At 40.8% G+C, this 19,722-nt stretch overlaps 1 protein-coding gene across 1 annotated transcript in view; it reads right to left on the reverse strand.

Moving 5' to 3' along the window:
• The window catches only part of MYO3B (myosin IIIB), a 297,957-nt gene that overhangs the window by 159,131 nt on the left and 119,104 nt on the right, over positions 1-19,722 (reverse strand). Inside the window, exons 12-21 of the mRNA XM_032771086.2 lie at positions 18,597-18,680; positions 17,556-17,758; positions 16,901-16,999; positions 16,057-16,171; positions 15,500-15,626; positions 15,146-15,356; positions 12,427-12,574; positions 9,955-10,108; positions 8,962-9,050; positions 6,600-6,729 (exon numbers count right to left, since the gene is read on the reverse strand). Of these exons, the coding sequence (XP_032626977.1) occupies positions 6,600-6,729; positions 8,962-9,050; positions 9,955-10,108; positions 12,427-12,574; positions 15,146-15,356; positions 15,500-15,626; positions 16,057-16,171; positions 16,901-16,999; positions 17,556-17,758; positions 18,597-18,680 (1,360 nt within the window). The remainder of the gene's footprint in view (positions 1-6,599; positions 6,730-8,961; positions 9,051-9,954; positions 10,109-12,426; positions 12,575-15,145; positions 15,357-15,499; positions 15,627-16,056; positions 16,172-16,900; positions 17,000-17,555; positions 17,759-18,596; positions 18,681-19,722) is intronic.

The raw sequence follows: 19,722 nt of genomic DNA on the forward strand, positions 1-19,722 counted from the left end.
TGAAGCAAGCTTGCTTTTCATTTATTTCCTAAATACAGGATGTCATCATGCCAGGATGCCTCTTTGCACCCCCAAATCTACCAGAACAGACCATCAATTTTCACCTCAAGACAGGTCCACCCTTCTGTTTACCTCTTCCTTTAATTTGCTTCTCAAGTCTCTACCAGCTCTTCACTAGCATTTGACTTAGAATGTTAATACACATTGTTCCACCCTTAGGATAAGTGTCTCCCACCCCCCGTTTGGGAGAAGTTTGTTTCAAGAAACACTACCTATGAGTGCTCTGTTTTTAACTACAGACCTAGAGAACATATTTTTTTAGGATATATACATAACTCCTCATATATATTTTCCATACATACATTTTGCAATGATTATGATGACCAGTATGAGATAGGCTTTCACTAATGACATCACATGACTTTTTTTGGTGAATACAGAGGATCCCTATACCTCTATATACTGTAGTGCCCTCTGCCTATTGGTATCCAGAGGTTCTTGGGTCACACTGCTCACAGCAGTCCTAGTGGATTGCCAGAAAGGGGCACTCATTAGGATCTATGACACCCACAAAGAGTCATTTCACCCATTTACAGCTTGTTACTAAGCCACTCTGGTGTGTAGTGGTGAGGGTGGTGGGTAGCTGGGTTTAGCAAAGAGCATGTCCACACTGGGGACATTTTCTAAGTATTAAAATTAGTTCAACAAAACCAATTTATCAGTCAGTTAGAGCTCTACCGTAGACATAGATTAGGCAGTTCAAGATGGCCTGACCTGTTTTTAATGAATTAGAATGGCTCAGGCAGCCTATAACCAAGACTACAGTATAGGTTTAATTGCTTTTAAAGGTGAGCTAATTTAAAAACTTAAGCTTCTCCAGTTTAAACAAGCCTTCTACATTTGAAAGGAACTTTTGCTTGTTAAACAATAGGGGAGGCAATATGGCAATCGTTTTCCATATTACTTATTCAAGTGCCTTAAAAACATTGGTGGTAAGCTCAGCCCAGGCAGATTTTCCTTCTAAGGTCCCTAAATTTATTCCTGATGCAGGAAGTCGCACCTTGGATATGTGTTTCAGTAAAGTAATTGATTTAATGTATTTCCCACTTTTGCTATAGCTTGTTCAATTGTTTTTAATACAATTCAGTGATATAATATGCTAGAAATGAGTAGGGCTACAGTACCTGGCCTGATCAGTGGGGATCATGGGATTCTATTGGGATTTCTGAGGCAAGCTCAGGCTACATTTAACATTACTATATGTCCACAGCAGTAACAACATGTAACACATTATAGTTGGCACCAATGGCTTGGTGCATAAATTCATGGGCTGTTGACAATCCCATAACCATGCAAGCAACCTTCTTTTGTTCAACTATAGATCTCATCTAAATATTGAGCCTTTAAAGGGCAGTTATAGCCATCTTCACTCAGAAGTTGAGGGTTTTTTTTAAATGTATTTCATCTATCTAAGGCACTAAAATGGCCCCACTACCATAGTCAATCTACACAATCCAGTGAGGTAGAAAAGTTCTCTTATCCCCAGTTTGGGGGCAACCAAGGAACAGAGACACTAAGTGATTTGCCCAGATTCACACAGGAAGTCTGTGGCTAAGGAGAGACTTTAACCCAATGTCTCCTCAGGGCTAACCACTGGACCATCCTTCCTCTGACCTCTTCCTGGCTTGAGGCAGGAGTAGAGAGAGTTAATCTGATGGTATGAGTATCAGACTCATCAGCTACTTTAGGGAAATGCCAGCTATAATCCTCACTGACTTGCCTTTCCTTGTGGACCACAGATCCACACCCATATACCACGAGTGCAAGCCAAGAGGGCATAAGCAAGCCCTTAGGGGGAACCTGCTCTGAGAGGAAGGCACCACCACCAGGTAGGTTTGCAGGATATTTACCATAGATATCATAAAGCAAAATCCAGTCTCCAAGAGATTATGACAGAATATATTCAAACATCCAGGTGACATCAGTATCAGCATCTATAAGTGAAGTTACTAGGGTTACTTCTGTAACTGCTGCTTAAGCCTTTTATATGGCCATTTTCAATTAAACTCAGTACAATGTATAGTTCTCAGGTTACTTTCTTTCCCAGATTATTTAATCATTTTGTCTCTGACACTGTCACTCGTGATACCAATACCCCAAAATCTGTGAAACTAAAGAGACCAATAGTTGCATTTGGCTAAAAAAGGAACTCGCAAATTCAGCAAAATAGAGGCATCCTGTTCCTTTCAAGTACACTATGCTTCTCTCCTTTAATTGAGGCATATTCTACACTCATTTCACATACACAATTCTCATCAGCAGGAACTCTTCAGATGGAAACAGTGTAGAACATGGAAGCAATTTGGAAAATTAGTGAGTTAATATTTAAGTTCACTATGCAGAACATATTCATTCCTTTTTGAAGTTAAAGGTCAGTAGAAAGTGCAAACAGATTCTGAAAGGTTCTGAATGCACCTTACCTCCCACTGAAGTAACGAAAAGGAGGTATGAACTCTGTATAATCAATCCTAGAATGTTCACTTTGAGTATGGATGTCAGTTAGTGGCATCTGTGAACTCTTTTAATAGTAAACTATACTACTACATACATGTTCTTTACATCATGTTGTTCATTTCTGGCACTTTAAACTACACAGTCTGCTCCAATGAAATAGAAGCATTCACTGAGAGGGGGTCAGAACATTTGATAAATTACAGTGATTCACATGAACCTAAATTAGGAAAATAATTTTGTCTTTTTAATATTTATTTTCTTGCTGCTGCTCAGTTTTTGACACTTAAACTATATGCAAGGCATTTAGATAAATTTACTTCAAACACAGAAGAGTTTGTCAGGGAGCGGAGGGAAGCAGGCATTCGGTTTCCTTATTTTCATTCTTAGTGGCATTTAGGAAAGACATTTTGTAATAATCATCATGCCCATGTTATTTTCAAACTTCTGAGATAGCACCACCTAGTGGCCATTGCACAGATGGAAGAGGGCTCTTCGGCCAACAGTATGGACACAAAACATTCCAAAGCTAGTTGTGAACAGAGGTTAGACAGCGCTGTTGCTCATCTTCAAACAAAGCATTGAAGACACTGGCAGAAAGGCTCATATAAAGCCAACATTGCCTTGGCACATTTTTTTTAACGTAGCTTCCATTTAAATTAACAACTTTTTGTGCCAGTAAATAAATAATCTACACAAATTGAAGAAAATGTTGTTAAGTCTTAGAATGTTAAATGCAATCTTGGAATGAGAGATGGTATTTGATTTTGGCTTGCTTTGCTAATGAAGTATATGTCTGGGGGTAGGGATGCATTCAAACACAAGCAGAGCATCTTATGGGACATTTACATAATTTCTATTATTTTGTGTACAAGAGCTTCTTTGTAGAAAGTTAGGAGGAGACTGCCTTTAACTTCCTTCACAAAGCAGGGATGAGATATTACTAGCCATACTTATACATTCAATTCTCTGCCAAACCTTTCATTTATCCCGCAGGCTGCCAAAGACAAACCTGGCAACAATCTGATTTCAGAACACAGGTCCCTACACTAGAAGTGGTGCCAAGTATATTGGATGGCTGAAAAAAATGGAGCATAAAGTATTAGTTTTTTTTAAGACCTTGTAGCATCCAGTGGTGACTCCAGGCACCAGCACTCCAAGTGTATGCCTGGGGTGGCAAGCCACGGGGGGGCAGCCTGCCAGTCCCTGGTAGGACAGCAGTCAGGTAGTCTTCGGCAGCATGCCTGTGGAAGGTCCACTGGTCCTGCAGATTCAGCAGCAATTCGGCGGCAGGTACGCCAAAGCCACGGGACCAGTGGCCCTCCCACAGGTAAGCCGCAGAAGGCTGCCTGACTGCCTTGCTTGGGGCAGCAAAAAAGCTAGAGCCACCCCTGGTAGCATCATATGCAGAAGTACATGCTTAACCATTCCAAGGCTCCAAGCAATACTGACCTGGCAGAAAATATTGCTGCTGCTGCTGCTATTTCAGAGAGAGGCAAGAATTTTGCAACAGAAGGCAGAAGTCACCTGATCCATTTAGGGAGTGATAACAGTAAAGAATTTAAGATACAAAAAATAGTGACAGCAACTCAGTATACATAGCATATATAAAGTAACACTGGTCTGCAACTCCTAATCAGTATGCCAGAGTGCAGTTCCTACTGTGTCTCAGGCAAAGCACTCAGTTCAATGCTGCTGCTGGTGAAAATATTTTCAAAAGCCAGAGGGACAAGTTTGTGTGAAAAGACCAGAATTCAGGAGAAACTTGTATGGTACAATTGCCTTGCTCACCATCAAGTTCACTGCTAATAACTGACAGTTATTATAATAACTGGGACTGCTAATTGGGACTATGGTAACCAGATGAGAGGGAGAAAATATCAGGACACATGGGGGTGGGGGGTCCGCCGGCGGAGTTAAAAAAAAAAGCCGAATGCTGCTGGCAGAGCGAAATATTGGGACAAATTGCATCACAACCAAAGATCAGTCGGGACACGGGACTAACACCTAAATATTGGGATGGTCTCGATTTTATCGGGACGTCTGGTCACCCTAATTGGGACAAAGAACTTAATCTGTCATTTAGGAATAACAGGAAAAGCACAGACTCATTGAATCAGAATGACAAAAACATTGACAAGGCAGTACAGTCTCAGATATCTGACTAGGTGCAAAGCTTCTTTTGTTTAGCCTCATCCTACCAGGATGAATAGAATTGGCTCTCTCATCAGGTCAACCAGGACCCAAAAATCAAAGCATGTAAAGGTAAAGGGGTTTTCACCCTCTACTGGGCACAGAGCATGCTGACCCCAGTTTTAAGATAGTCCTCACCCACATTTCACCAATTGCTAAGCTCACAGAAGCAAAAGGAGAAGCAGACTCCTCCTTAACTACATCATCCTTCACAAGCAACCACTAGCAGTAAAAAGTACTTCTACCCTTTCCCTTCCAACAAGGCTAAGATCATTGTCTCTATCTTGTTCAGCCCTAGCCAGCAAGGGACGAGAATCTCAAAGTCACATCCAAATGCAAAACCACAAGAAACAGGCTGACATATTACTTATTAAAAATTCATCTTAGGCTGCGCTGTGAGGGGCAGTCCTTGACCTTATCGACTTGTTGCTAACATTCCCCCTAGGATCTCCTAAAAGGAGGACAGAACTGACATTTTGAAAGAGCACAATAATCCTTGACCTAGTGAACTTACAGCAAAGTGCCTGTTAAGATCAATCAAGTTAAACCGTAAAGTCTCATAATACAAAAGGTGAACGATTTTCTTACAGGAAAGTTCAGATTCTGAGCTCCACCTCCCATCTCCTAAAAGGAGAGAGAGAAGGTACCTTCTTAGGAACGGTTTGTAGAGGCCCAAACCAAAGCCACACTAACAAAAATAGTTCTCAAACTACAGAAAAACAATAGAGTCAGTATAATAGGCATGTATCCTATGCAGAATATAGTCAAATAGACTCAAAAATTGCTATCAACTACACCTATGCAAACTCACTGAAGCCAATGGCGTTTCATGAGTTACAGAGTGGAGTTCAGCCCAAAGCATTTAGAGTAATTTGAAATGACTTGGTGCTGTACTCTACATATTAGTTTTGATATTTTGTATCAGTAAGACAGTGATTATTGCATGAACTGCATGGGTATACACCACCGTATTCTAGCCTGTAACTCTCTAATCACAAGTGAATTACCAAAGGTCTCCTTACTCCTGCAAAGAAATGTCATATCAGAGCAAAAGCCTTCAGGTGTCTACATCCTTTTCCAACCTGTTCTGAAAGAGACTTTTCCTTTTATCTAGCAACTCCTGACAGTCTCTTAGCTTTGTATGTGTGTTGTAGTGTAGGTGATTATGTAACATGTCACATGCACACTCTACTGTAATGTGCGCAGACTCTTTTTGGCTGTGGGTATGTTGCATTGTTGGTGTTTATGTGGCAGAAGTGTCAGGCACATTCTATTGATTTATGGCAGCTATCTTCGAAGTCATTGAACTTCACCTTATTGTTATAAATTAGCAATAGATATAGGCACATGTATGTAAGTCAATGTCCCCAAGTTTTAAATCATCTGAAATAATTAATTCTATCAGTTTGGTATATTTTTTATTCTATAACTAGTAAGATATTTTTAAAGTATTGCGCAAGTGTGTTTAAACAGAGAGGATGTTACTTGCAAAAACTATCTTTGCCTAAATTTGATATACATGGTTTACACAATGTAAAGCAAATTATGCAAAAAGCTAGAGACAGAAGTGTAGTCTAGTGGTCTGAGCACAAAACTAATACCCAGGAAACACCTGACGTCTCATCCCGACTCTGACAATGAAGTCTGGCCTTGGCTATCATTTAATCTCCCTGCACTCTGAAATGTGGATACCTCACAGCAATGCTGTGAGGATTAATTAATTAATGCCCATAAATTGCCTTGAAAATAGCAAGCGTTAAGTATTTTACAACTCCAGATTACTTTTTGTAACCCTGATGGAAAGCAATGCCGGGGTTCTGGACAGTAGTAGTAGAAGGCTGCAGGGACATCTAGTCAGGAAGTCTTACTATTAACAAAGCTATGAAGAGAAATACCTGTTTTGGTTAAGGGACTAGAGAACAGCTGCTGAAGAAGTTTGTTCTCTGAAGTTCTCAGCACCACCACTATATCAGCAGGAAGAGTGTCTCTGTTCTTTTCAAGAAAACCGTAGGCATCATATAATACCTAGGTGTTGGAGACAGAATGAACAAACAGCTGAAACAGACTACCAAAACCTTGTCATTTACTTTAAACAGGCAAGTTGACCAAGCAAGATAGTTCAAACCTGGCAAGCTGGTGAATTACTGCAGCGTTCTCAAAGTGTGAACTGGCTTTAGACAGCATCTGCATTCATAACATGTGATTGGTATATCAAATTGGTTTAAATGGCTTAGGCTGAGTCACACTGTATTATGCTCTATCACATCAAACTATGATGTGCCCAATGCAACATATGGCTACACTCGAAACTTTAAAGCGCTTCCGTGGGAGCGCTGCCGCGGCAGCGCTTTGAAGTGTGAGTGTAGTCGCAGCGCCAGCACTGGGAGAGAGCTCTCCCAGCGCTGCACAGCTCCACATCCTCATGGAGTTTAGCTTGCAGCACTAGGAGCCGCGCTCCCAGCGCTGTGGCACTGTTTACATTGGCGCTTTACGGTGCTGTATCTTGCAGCGCTCGGGTGGGGGGGAGGGGCCACATCCCTGAGCGAGAAAGTTGCAGCCCTGTAAAGCACCACACTAGCTGCATAACTTGACAGGTTACACGTGAAATATGCAATGGTTTTCAGACGGAGCAGCCACTCTGCATTTACTGCATGTAGCCAGTGTGTGATCTGTAATTAAATCTTCTGGAGAAACAAGAGTAAATTTCATATCTAGCACACTGGCAAAATGGATACAAAATGTACTATCACCATTACCAAATGGATATTTATTCTTCTAGATCCTCTCTTTAATTTGCACTGGCTTAGGGCACAGTATTTTTAAAATTTTAACTCCGAGGGCTTTGAAAGGCAAAACTGCTCTGAATTGTTTTTCGCATAGTTATTAGTAATCAATGATCATATATTTGCATCAAAATTGGAACAGAGTTATTCTGCTTTAGATTTTATTTTTTAAAACTACAGTAATTTCCAGAATTCAGCTTTACTATAAATGGCCTCAGTGCCAGAAAATCACAAGCACAGCACATGGGGCAGGTTTGCACTACCACAGGGATTGATGCTCTGAGATCGATCCACTTGCAGTCAATTTAGCGGGTCTAATAAAGACCCGCCCAATCGACTGCAGATCGCTCTCCAGTCAATCCCTGTACTCGACCCCTGATGAGAAGAGTAAGGTAAGTCAACAGGAGATTTTCTCCCATCAGCCCCCCACAGTATAGACCCCACAGTAAGGTACATCGACTCCAGCTACCTTATTCAAGTAGCTGGAGTTGCTTAGCGTAGGTCAACCTACCGCGGTGGGGTAGACATAGCCGTAGTCTTGAATTACATTAGAGCTAATTTTGGCCCTATTGTAGAGAATGACTGAAAGTCAGCACTACCTCTAGGACTTGACATTTGGGTGGCAAATAATTTACTGGAGCTTTGTGGAACTTTACAGTTTTCCTTAACAAACCCAAAAGTTGGGCAAGGTTTACCAGAAGATTTGCAGAGGTTCTTGACCCTTGCATTGAGCGTGAGCTGAGGCCTGCATGGAAACCATGCAAACCTAGGCTGCTTTGGTTGAGTTTTGTTTACAATTGGGAATTTAGACCTCAAATTCCAAACAAAACTCAGTGGACATGAAACCAACTAAAACCAAAACTGTTGAGTTCTGCAGAACACTAGAATATACCTCCAGTATGTAGGAGGGGAATTCTTCCAGACACTCGTCTGCCCTCTACAGGAGTTTAAAAAGAAAACACTATTGCAGGGACAGTTTTAAACTCTGTTTTAGTCATTGAACCCCCTTTCCTTTCCTGCTCTCTCTCTTCCACACAAACAATTACTACTGAGTATGTGTGTTAATGGCTAGAGATGTTATAATTGTGCAGGTTGTTCTGGCTCAAGGGGGGCAGGCACAAATTCTATGAAATGTCTCAGCTGGGTGACCAGATGTCCCAATTTTATAGGGACAGGCCCGATATTTGGGGCTTTGTCTTCTATAAGCGCCTATTACTCCCATCCCGATTTTTCACAGTGGCTACTGGTCACCCTAGTCTCAGTTGTGGTGGCATTTCACGTGTCAGGATGCCACCTCCAGAATGGTAAGGAGCATTTATAACATTTTGAATTGTAAATCTTATCACAAATTCTAGGTTTCTTTAAAAACAATTAATCCATTAAAAAGAGAGAAATCTGCAAGCAATTTCAATGCCTCTGGATGGAATGGATAGTGACTATATCACTTATTACATTCAGACCATATGGCCTTTACCTTTCCAGCATAGTGCTGAATGCCAAAACACAGCTCCACACGTTTGGGCCTCCAAAAGTATTTGCATCTTAAATTATCTTCAAATTTATCTAGTCATTAAAAAAGGTAACTGTTAAAAGTGAACCACAGAAATTTAAACCACAATTCTCCACCATAATTAAGGACTGCTTACAACCCAAAAAATCAGAATTGGTACAAAATACTCTTATAAGTTATCACATTGTCCACTAATGATTTCAGCCTTTGTCAGCTTTTCCTACAAGCACCTGTGTTCTTTCTTCCAAGTTACCACTTATAAATGAACAGCCTCCCCAAACTAGTCCTTCAAATCCCTCACGACTCACTTCTAATGGGATGCCTATCGGAAACTAACAAATGACAATGGCTTGGTAGGTAGAACGCTAGAATAAACTCATATTTATTGGCTGCACACATTTTAAAGTTGGCAACAAGATTTATTAAAATGTTCATAAAATAATCATCAAGTTAAGGAACTATCTAGTCAGATGGCGCAGCAAAGTCACTACTAACTCAATGTATGGTCTCAGGCATGTCTCTCTTCCATTCTCTGTCTCAGTTTCCCATCTCTTAAATGAGGATAAGAATCCTTGAAGTACTTAACACACAGCAGCATTGTAACTATTATTTAACATTTGTAAATCCCATAGATGATAATAAGCCCTATTTAGATAGGTATTAATATTTAAACCATAAAATAACATTAACAATATAAAAATAACAAGAAACTAGCAAAATAGTTGAAGTGAGCACCTGAGCAAAAAGAGAGAAAATAAATACTTAAGTAAATAAAAGTCCATTTATTCATGTCTGAATATTGGTGACATCATAGCTGAATTTTCAGAAGCTTCTCAATGCATTGCTAATGCCACGGACTCAGTGGTTATTTAGACTAGCAAAAATACTATAAGATGTCATGGCTCTCACTCAACGTGTATCAGTCATTCTTTAGCGTTTTTTCATTATTATTCATACCAACTAAAGTCAGGTCTGTCGCCTGGGGAAATCGACTTTCTTCGTCAAGGAGAGAAAGTACTCCCATTGGTTTCTGGAGGAACATATCTAGAAGCGGACGATTGTCCTCATACTCCACTGTAGTAGCATCAATGCCCTCATTCTGATATTCCATCTACAAAGTCAGAAATACAATTAATACTGAATTGACCATGAGAATATTACCATCAGGACATTTATGGCACAAAGCTTCTTTCTTGTTTATAGGACCTTGTAACATTTAATTGCCTACAAAGCTCACAACAATTGTGCGGCAGCAAGGTCACAATATCGTGTGGGAAATGGGTCTATCTGAGTGAGGTCTAGTCTCTAAACTTCCATTTTCTTGTTCTGTAAACTCTTAATTTTTCTTTAGCTTAAGTAAGATTTGTATTAAAGAAAAAGACAGCGCTTTTTCTTAGAGATGACCATATGATCAAGTCATAGAATTGTTAGTGGCCTAATTCTATGCCAGTAAAAAGCTCAGAATATTTTAAGATATGCTAAGGGAATGGAAATACGAATGGGTAGAAGTAGGAGTGAAGTAAGAAATAACAATAACTTAATTAAGTCTTCAATCAGTCTAGACCATATTTCTTTCTTTGGTCTGGTGACTTGGGTTGTTACAGAACTGCTAGTAATAGATGGGACTTTCCAGAATGATCAAAGGTCAAACCTGCCTACCCTCAACCTAGGTTGGACCACAGCATCAGAGTGGGAGGTCTATGATCCCCGGATTTGCTTGAAAGATTTCAAGGACATGGCATGGGGTAGAGTGAACTAGAATCACAACCTTAAAGATCTAAGTGACCACAGGTGATTCTACCAGGCCACCACAATACCAAGAAAGGCTGCCACCATCCCCCAACACCCTTTCCCCTAAAAAGAAGAGACAGACCAAGACCACTTCAGGCAGGGCCAGCTTTAGGAAGTGCAAAGGCCAATTCGAACAGTTTCAACAGGGCCCCAGCAGGGATGACTAAAAAAACCCAAACACACATGTAAAAAAACACATGGGGTTTGTACTCACCAGGCGGTGCTCCGAGTCTTCGGTGGCACTTCGGTGGTGGGTCCTTCACTCACTTCAGGTCTTCGGTGGCACTGAAGAACCCACTGCCGAAGACCCAGAGCAAGCAAAGGACCCGCCACCGAAGTGCCCCCGAAGACCCGGAGCGAGCGAAGGACCCACCACTGAAGTCCCGTCGGAGACCCGAAGCGCCGCCAGATGAGTAAAAATTAAAAAGGCACCTCTAGCCAGGGAAGAGATTCTCACTGGGCCTGGGGCCCTCTTAGGCGTGGGGCCCGATTTGGGGGAATTGGTGGAATAGGCCTAAAGCTAGCCCTAACTTCAGGCTATGCCAGCTGACTAGCTAAGTGCCCAGAGGCAGGTTGCTGGCCAGCTTAAAATACCAACTAGAGATGATGTCACCTGGTCTCCTGAATTACAATTTTTACCTTGAAAATCTGAAACCCACCAAGCAGAAGCACCATTAAAACATTTTTCTTTTAAAAAACTTTTATTATTTTTCCTATTTTGTGGATTGGTAGAGGTGCCTACTTCCTGTATTCATTATTTTTTTCTGTTAACACTTTTTAGATGTGAAAGAGAAAGGGGGAGAGGGGAGATGGAGAGAAAGAATGTTAAAGACATAGCACATGTGTATCCAATTTCTAAGTAAATCATATCTTAAATCATTTTGTGTTACCCTTTTGTTCTGCACTAACAAGGGAAATTATAGGTTGTTAATCATTCTGTATCACAGTAGAGCTAAATTAATCAGGAAAGAGTCAACCACTCAGTCAATGGAAACCTTGAAGGAATCTAGCTGCTTCAGGGATCTGAAAAGTAAATTACATCCCCTTTGCTTTCCAGGCTTAAATATGTATAAGTCTTGATCATGCACTACGCTAACTTCATGATTTAAATCCTGATTGTGTTCACCCAGTGATTTGATCCAGTGCTGATTTCATTCCATATTATTGTCAATATGTTGATTTATTAATTCAATTATAATTTTGGTTTGATAACTGTTCTCTTTAATCCTTTGTTTAATAAGAGTCATAATAGTTATTTTTAGCAAGAAGCTTCTTGAATTTTAGGTTTGTCTTTTTATTAATTTGTAATACAATTCATACAAATTACATAAAGTTAGTTCTTCTTTCAAAAACGCAACAAGGGTCACAACACTCTTCCCAATGGCAAAAAGTCATTGAGTAAAGTTTCTAAGAGCTACGTAGCTCTGTCTCTAAATTAGTACCTGTATCCCTCACAATATGGTATATTGTTCAGCCACAGTCTTGTATTAGAAATAAATTTTATATATATAAAGAGAGAGATTCAGTAGTACTACATAGAAAGAGAGAGAGAGTGTACTATACATATATATATATATATATATTTATTTATGTAGTACTCCTGAATCTAGCTTACAATCACAGCAGCCTTAAATTTACCTGTTCAAGTGCAAAGATGTGCTGATTGAAATAAAACTGGATTTGTTCATTAGCAATGTTTATGCATAGCTGTTCAAAGGAATTTCTCGTGAAGTTCTCAAATCCAAAGATATCCAGTATCCCAACATTCATCCGGCTTTCAGCATTGCTATGTAGAAAACACACACAAAATCCAACATGGGGCAAAACCCAGGAAAAATCAAAAGAAACAGGATAATCAAGATCAGATACTATCATTAATTCAATCCACCACAAAAGGAAGAGAGACAGCCTGTATAAATCAAACACAGATTGTGCATTTGTTTACAGTCATTACCACACTCCTTTTTAGGGTGACCAGATAGCAAGTATGAAAAATCAGAACAGGGCGTGGAGGGTAATAGGCAACTACATTCACTGATGAGCTGCCAAAATATTAACAGCAGGTTCCCTCCTCCTCACCCCACGAGGGGGTCATGGCCCCCCTCTGGGACTCCTGCCCCATCCAACCCCCCACATTCCTTGACACACACATGCCAGGACACCTGCCCCATCCAACTACCCCTTCTCTCTGTCCCCGACTACCCCCCACTGCCCCATCCAACCCCTGCTCCTTCCTGACTGCCCCCTGGGGACACTTGCCCCCATTCAACCCCCCTGTTCCCTGCCCTAACTGCTCCGACCCCTATCCACACCCCCCCCCACTCCCCTATCTTCTTCCAGTACCACCTCCCTGCTCCCTTACCACGCTGCCTGGAGCCGCTCAGAAGGGACCGGGTCGGGGCTGCCCGGCTGGGGCCGGTGCCATGGGGCCCGAGCCGGGCCAGGCCAGGCCAGAGCTGTTCGGCTGGGCCCGGGACGGCACCGGTGCCATGGGGCCCTAGCTGGGCCGGGGCCAAGATGGAGCCGCTCAGCCGGGGCCAGGGCTGGTGCCATGGGGCCCAGGCCATGCCAGAGCCGCTCAGCTGGGGCCGAGGCCAGCACCGGTGCTGCGGGGCCCAAGCTGGGTCTGGGCCAGAGCTGGGGGTGCTCGGCTGGGGCCAGGCCGGAGGGAGCCACTTGGCCAGGACCAGACTGGGCCACGCCACACATCTCTGGAGCCCTCCTCCTCTGGGCCCCCCTGCCCCAGCTTACCTGCCTGCTGCTTGTTTCAGGCTTCCCGCAAATATCTGATTCAGGGGAAGCAGGGGAGTGGGAGGAGAAGGGAGGTGGAGTGTTCAGGGGAAGAGGGGGCAGTGAGCTGGGGCCAGGGGCAGGGTGGACAGCTGCCAGAGCTTTTGTTAAATAAAGCCCTTTTAGAACCGTTTGTCCTGGAACAACCGGTTCTAAAAGGGCTTCTAAATTTAACAACTGGTTCTTGTGAACTGGTAAGAACCGGCTCCAGCTCACCACTGACTATATTAGACAAAGACCTGAATATCAGGATAGACACTATAAATTCAGGTCATCTGGTCACCCTACCCCTTCTCAACTCTGAGATTCTTGCATTACACAAGTTCTGCTAAGGTTAGGGAGGAGGAAGAGAGAAATCATTGGGAAGTGCTGATTCCAGGCAGCACCTCTTCAGAGGTATTCAGGGAATGGTTCTAGCAAGTAGATCTCAACAGAAAACTATTTAACAGCCTCCTCAGGTAGGCAACCTAGATAGCTATGCTGAAGTAGATTGAGAAAGAAAGAAGAGCTCTCATGCACTGGCCATGGAAGAGGAGGAACTCTCCCTCTGCTGTTGACAAAAGAAGGGGAGCTGTGCTCCTTCCATTTCCAATCACTTTGACCCTGCCTAAGACAGACAGGCAGGCAGTCTCAGACTGTGGTCTGCATCCTTTACTGTGTTGAGCTCAGTAATGAGGAGACAAAGGAAAGAGAAATATAAGACACCTTTCCAGTTTCCCAATTCTAGCCCTACCAGGGAATGAAACAGCTCCCAGCATAACTCAAAGCTGCCTAGTGGCTGCTCTAACTTACACCACCAACAGCTGTCCCGTGAGGACACATGTTGCTGCAACTCTGCCCCCAATATATCCTCTCCATGCCTTCCCTCACTTCCAACATATCCTCTCCATGGAGAATGTTGGGGGAGCCAACAAAATCAAAGCAGCTATGGCAGCTTTACACCACTTGAGGGATTCGCTTGTGCTTGAGAATTCCCAGTTGCTCCTTAAGAAGTGCAAAGCAGCTAGAATGGGGTCTGAGGATCTGTCTTTGTTCCAGGAAAGAAATAAGATGGCACAGTGTAAACATTTCCATAATGCAAATTGGCATGAAAGTTTTCACAATTAAATGTTTTGACAGCTGGTTTTAACAGCTTGCATTGGAATGTCAAAAATATATTCATTAAGTAGCTGTTCTGTAATAATTTATTTCTATATTTTATCACTAGTTTACTACTACTTGATAACTGGAAGGATCACATAGAACAATACTTGTGTTTAATGTACCCAGCCTACTCTAATTGGTTATCTATGGGAATCTGGGGTGATTTTCATGCTTACCAGATACAAAGGCTCTTTTCAAAGACTTGCCTGGGATTTTAACCACACAATTTTCATTGATTTCAGTAGCCAAATCCCAGGCAGCTCTTTGAAAAGTATGGGGTTAATGTCCTGGAAACAGAATTCAGGATCACAGCATGAAGGTCATTTTGAGGTCTTTTCCAAATAAACACAGTATTCCTCCAGCAAAATCAAAAATACAGAAGGGGATGATCCCATCACACACACATCAGCAATATGTAACTTGCCATATATTTTTATCTGGCTGCAGCAGTGTATTAATACGATTTACAATCCAGCTGAAGAGTCGACCATAAAGTGCTTTAGACATGGCATCTCGCACATCAGCGGCTTTGTCCACAGTGTTTGTTCGGATAATAGTTTCTCCTCGTGTTACAACACAGTGAGAGGTTAGAGCTTCCTGGAGCTCTTCCGAACCAATGCTGAGCAGTACAGCAGCTGGAAGATAACAGATGCGAAAGGTGGCTGTGACTGGAGAACAAAAATTGCCAGCCTACCTACCTACTACCCATCAGTTGGAGATTCTTACAAATGCAATCTAGCTGCATTTATAGAACTGACAATATTAAAAACATATTTACCATTATCTAAGGCCTCTGCATTGGGAACTTCACTTTTATCAGTTTGGTGTTGTGAGGAAATGGCAGCAAACTCAATGTTTCCTGTATTCAAGATTCCAGCCAGAATTTTGTAAACTGAATGAACTTCCTGCAAAATGAGACAAGAACTATCTTAACAAGACACAATTAGTTAGTTGTAGCCCCCAAATGTGGTCTGTTTAAAAATAAGATAGGAAGAGTGTGTGTAAAGTCCATTGGGTCATTCTGAAGTTCTGACTTGCCCAGTTCAGTTTTTACTCTATCCTTATTCAAGTAAACTCCCTCTGAAATGGAAAAGTGAGATAGAAATGGAAATGTGAATGGGATAGAATGGAGCTTGCCTCAATAAAGACTGAAGCCTCAGTCAGTCCTCCAGTTCTGTGGGTGCAGTTTTGTACACACAATTACAAAGGTGAGATTCTGTGGCATAATGATATATTTAGACAACAAATGCCAGATTTGCACAGGAAGTATTGGAGGTGGTTTTTAAAAATAAGGTCAATAATGCTTTGGTAGCTAGTTCATGATTAATCTCTTACCTCATCAGTGAATCCTATGATCCTAAAGCAATGTTGAATTGCTTCAAATTGTCTTCCATATGAGTCTTTAGTAATAATATCTTGCATTACTCTTCCAGTTTCATTATCAATATACCTAAATAAAATGGCACAATTAAAATGTTGTGTTAACTGATGTACTGCTACAACCCTCACTGATTTCAATAGGATTGCATCAGTAACAGAGCAAACCACTTATTTCAATGTTTTTTTAACCAAATAAATACTATTGTGTTAATGACAAAGTTTTGGGATTATTTTCTTTCTATTAGTTTTTGTTCCTTCAGCACAAATTAAAATGTTATCCCAACATTATAGTTTTCCAATGAAGAGACGGATAGCAAATGAAATTAGTAACTCAAATTTGATGAACAAGATTCAGCCCTGAAGTAAGACAGTGCAATTCCATTTACTTTAATGGAAATGCACTTTCTACAACTACTACTGCATTCAGTAGAATTTGCCCTAATAGCCAAAGAGTAACATAAATTTAAACCAATATATTTTGAGTTGCTTCTGCAGCATTATCAGAAAGCTCTACATTCACAGCCATTCATTTCTGGGGATAGAGAAGGCTTGAAAGAAGGAATGAAAATTTAGATAATGAGGAAATGGCTTTTTCCCCTTTTATTATAAATACTGCAAGTCCTCAAAGAAAATAATAATGTAATTCCTTGTTGTCCACCCTCTTCTGCACTTGGGAGGATTAAAAAAAGATCACAAGGTGTAGGAAAAGATTAAGAGAGATTTTAAAGCATCACACTGAAAGCAAGCCCCAATCAATAGCCAATTACAACCGCATTAAAAACAAATTAGTGATAGTTACCTAGGAGGCTTTTTTCCAGGAAGTCTATATTCAGAAAGTTTCTTCTGATGAAAAAGACCAGCATAAATATAGTAAAATATATGGAAGTTTTTTTCTCCTCTGGAAAAAAAATGTATTATTTTAAAGCTTACAGGACTATCTGCATCTACATATTTTCACTATGTGTACACTGTCAAGTTAATGGAAGAGGGATTGATCCTATGCTCATTGAAGTCAATGGTAAAGCTCCCATTGACTTTAATGGTGCAGGATCAGGGCCAGAAGCAGCAGAAGTCCAATGAAAAGCTCTTCCATCTTATCTGTTAAGCATACAAAACCCACCCAACCAGACAGTGCCAATGAGACTGAGATCAGGCTCTTCTCCTTCCCTTTATAAGTTATTGGAGGTTGAGCACAAAAGTACAATGACATGTTTATAGGAGAAACAATATACTCTACATAGCATTCTTTACCAAACGATAGAGTGGTATTGGTCTCCAGCCCAGAAGAATGAATCTAACTGTACTTCCAGCCATAGTACAAGTGCTGTAGCACAAGCTGCCAGTTGGTTAGAACAAAATTTCATTGAAAAGTGTTTTTTGAAAAGTAAAAACAAACCAAAAAAAAAAAAAAAAAGGTAGAGTAGATTTGAAAGGACATAGTATTATTAACCTACACAGCCTGCTTTATGACTCTGGATTTTTCAAGTAGATATTCAGAAATTTTTGCCCCCATTATAGCTCCTGTTGGTGTAAACATCATTTCCAGGTATTTTCCAAAACGACTTGAGTTGTCATTGATAGCAGTGCAGGCATTCCCAAATGCTTCAACCAGAGGGTTCACTTGAAGAATCTTCTCACGCAAAGCGCGGTTATTGGCCTTGACAGAATAGACACAGATCAGAAAGAATGCCCCAAAAGAATGCTTGCTCAAGGCTTTTTCCCTGCCTCTGAAACCTGGTGTACATTATCATGTGCCCTAGTTACTGATACAACAACACACCCACATATTGAAGGGGAAAACAATGTCTCTAGCAGGTGTGAAGATATTGGATTTTTTCCCTCTTTGCAATATATATGCCTTAGGAGGCTCCATATATTTTATTTAAATAAAATATCAGACAATAAATATAATTTAGGCTCTGATCCTGCAAGCATTTACACATGTGTTTAACTTAGAGCACTTGAGTTTTCAAAGTGCCGTGACTTCAATGGAATTATTCATATGCTTAAAGTTAAATATGTGCATAAGTGTTTGCAGCAGCAGGCCATTCCCAGTTTCATTCTGGCACTGATTCTTATAGTCTGAATAATGGACCTAAGTCATAAGCACTGTAGATAACCAGAGGCACTAATCATTGTGGGTTTGACCGTTTATGCATTTAAGTCAATGGCAAAGCTGGATCAGGCCCTGAGATCCCAATTCTGCAAACAATGGTGCATGTGAGTACTCTCACTGACTTTAATGGCACAACTCATGTGCATAGAGTTAAGCACATGCAAGTTAAGCCTTTGGAGAAGCTGAGCTTAAAACTAGCATATTCTTTATGGTCTCTTCAGTGTAAAATATCAGATTCAAATTAATAACAAAGTCCCCAGTCCGTACTATTCAATTTTCAGTGTTTTCAATAAGCTAAAAATAAATGCATCAGGGATTTTTTCAGCAAAGATAGTTTAAAAAACACTGATCACTGTGCTACCTGGCTGGCTATAAATACCTTTCCCAGGAAGGTCAAATGCTGGACAATCAGATGGGCGCTTTCAGTCTTTCCAGCACCACTTTCTCCACTGATGATAATGCACTGATACACAAAACAAAATTGTAAATGCATTGCTCACCATAAAGCTGATCAACTCAGATGTTCAACGACTACTTTTATATTGTTTTGGATATATTATTACCAAGACATCTTCAGAGTCAACTGTATATCAGTAAGAGTCACAGGTATGTTTGTTTCTTTACTCTTTTGATTGATAAAGGTGCATCATCATAATCTGTGGGTGTTTATACATGTTGTGGAGAGAATAAGATCCATAGAGCCCAGTACTATGACACTATTTGAAACCTGGAGTCTTTTACTGGGAAAGTGCAATTCTACCCACTGTTCAGTTTAAAAGCCTGATCTTGCACAAAATATAATCCTCAGTGTTTTCTACCATGTACAGGAAACAGTGCATAGTGCTAATCCCTGAGCTGGCACAACATCCTCAGCTTCTAAAGAAGTCAGACAAACAGATGTGTAACTCTTTATGAGAGGAACCCAGAAGAGAAGATCGGCATTCCTCCTGTACCTGGTGTCAGAACTAACAGATCTGTAGCACAGATTTTACTGATTGGGTCAACCAACTCTGGGAGTCCTAGGCTCAAAGATTAGTTTTACAGTAGTCTTTTGGAAACAGCAACCAGTAAATTAGCTATGCTGACAGTATACCAAGATGCCTATAAATAATTAGCTACCTCAGCTCAAGGATATGGATCCACAAGGCAAAATTAGTTTGTAATCATATATGAGGCACTTGAAAAAATTAAGATTTACAAAATAAACCTGATAGGCTGATTTCAAAATGATGAACTTTCTTCTTAACTTCAACAAATTCCCCCATCATTTATTCTACTCACTAGTTTCTTAGCAAAATCTCTCAAGAGTTATATAGCTAACAGCAGTATCTAATGGACCCTCGGCCCCCACACTCGCCAAAACCCAATAAACTGTCAATTCTCTTTCTCCTTTTTCATATGCAGGGTCCATCTATATTCATCTTTGTCTGGTGTATTCTGAATGTGGTTTTATTGTATTATTTTATTGTGTTTTTAAGCCTTCTTTAGAAGTATTTACTATGAAC

This window comes from Chelonoidis abingdonii, chromosome 10 (genome assembly GCF_003597395.2).
Source record: "Chelonoidis abingdonii isolate Lonesome George chromosome 10, CheloAbing_2.0, whole genome shotgun sequence".
In the NCBI taxonomy this organism is placed as follows: domain Eukaryota; kingdom Metazoa; phylum Chordata; order Testudines; family Testudinidae; genus Chelonoidis; species Chelonoidis abingdonii.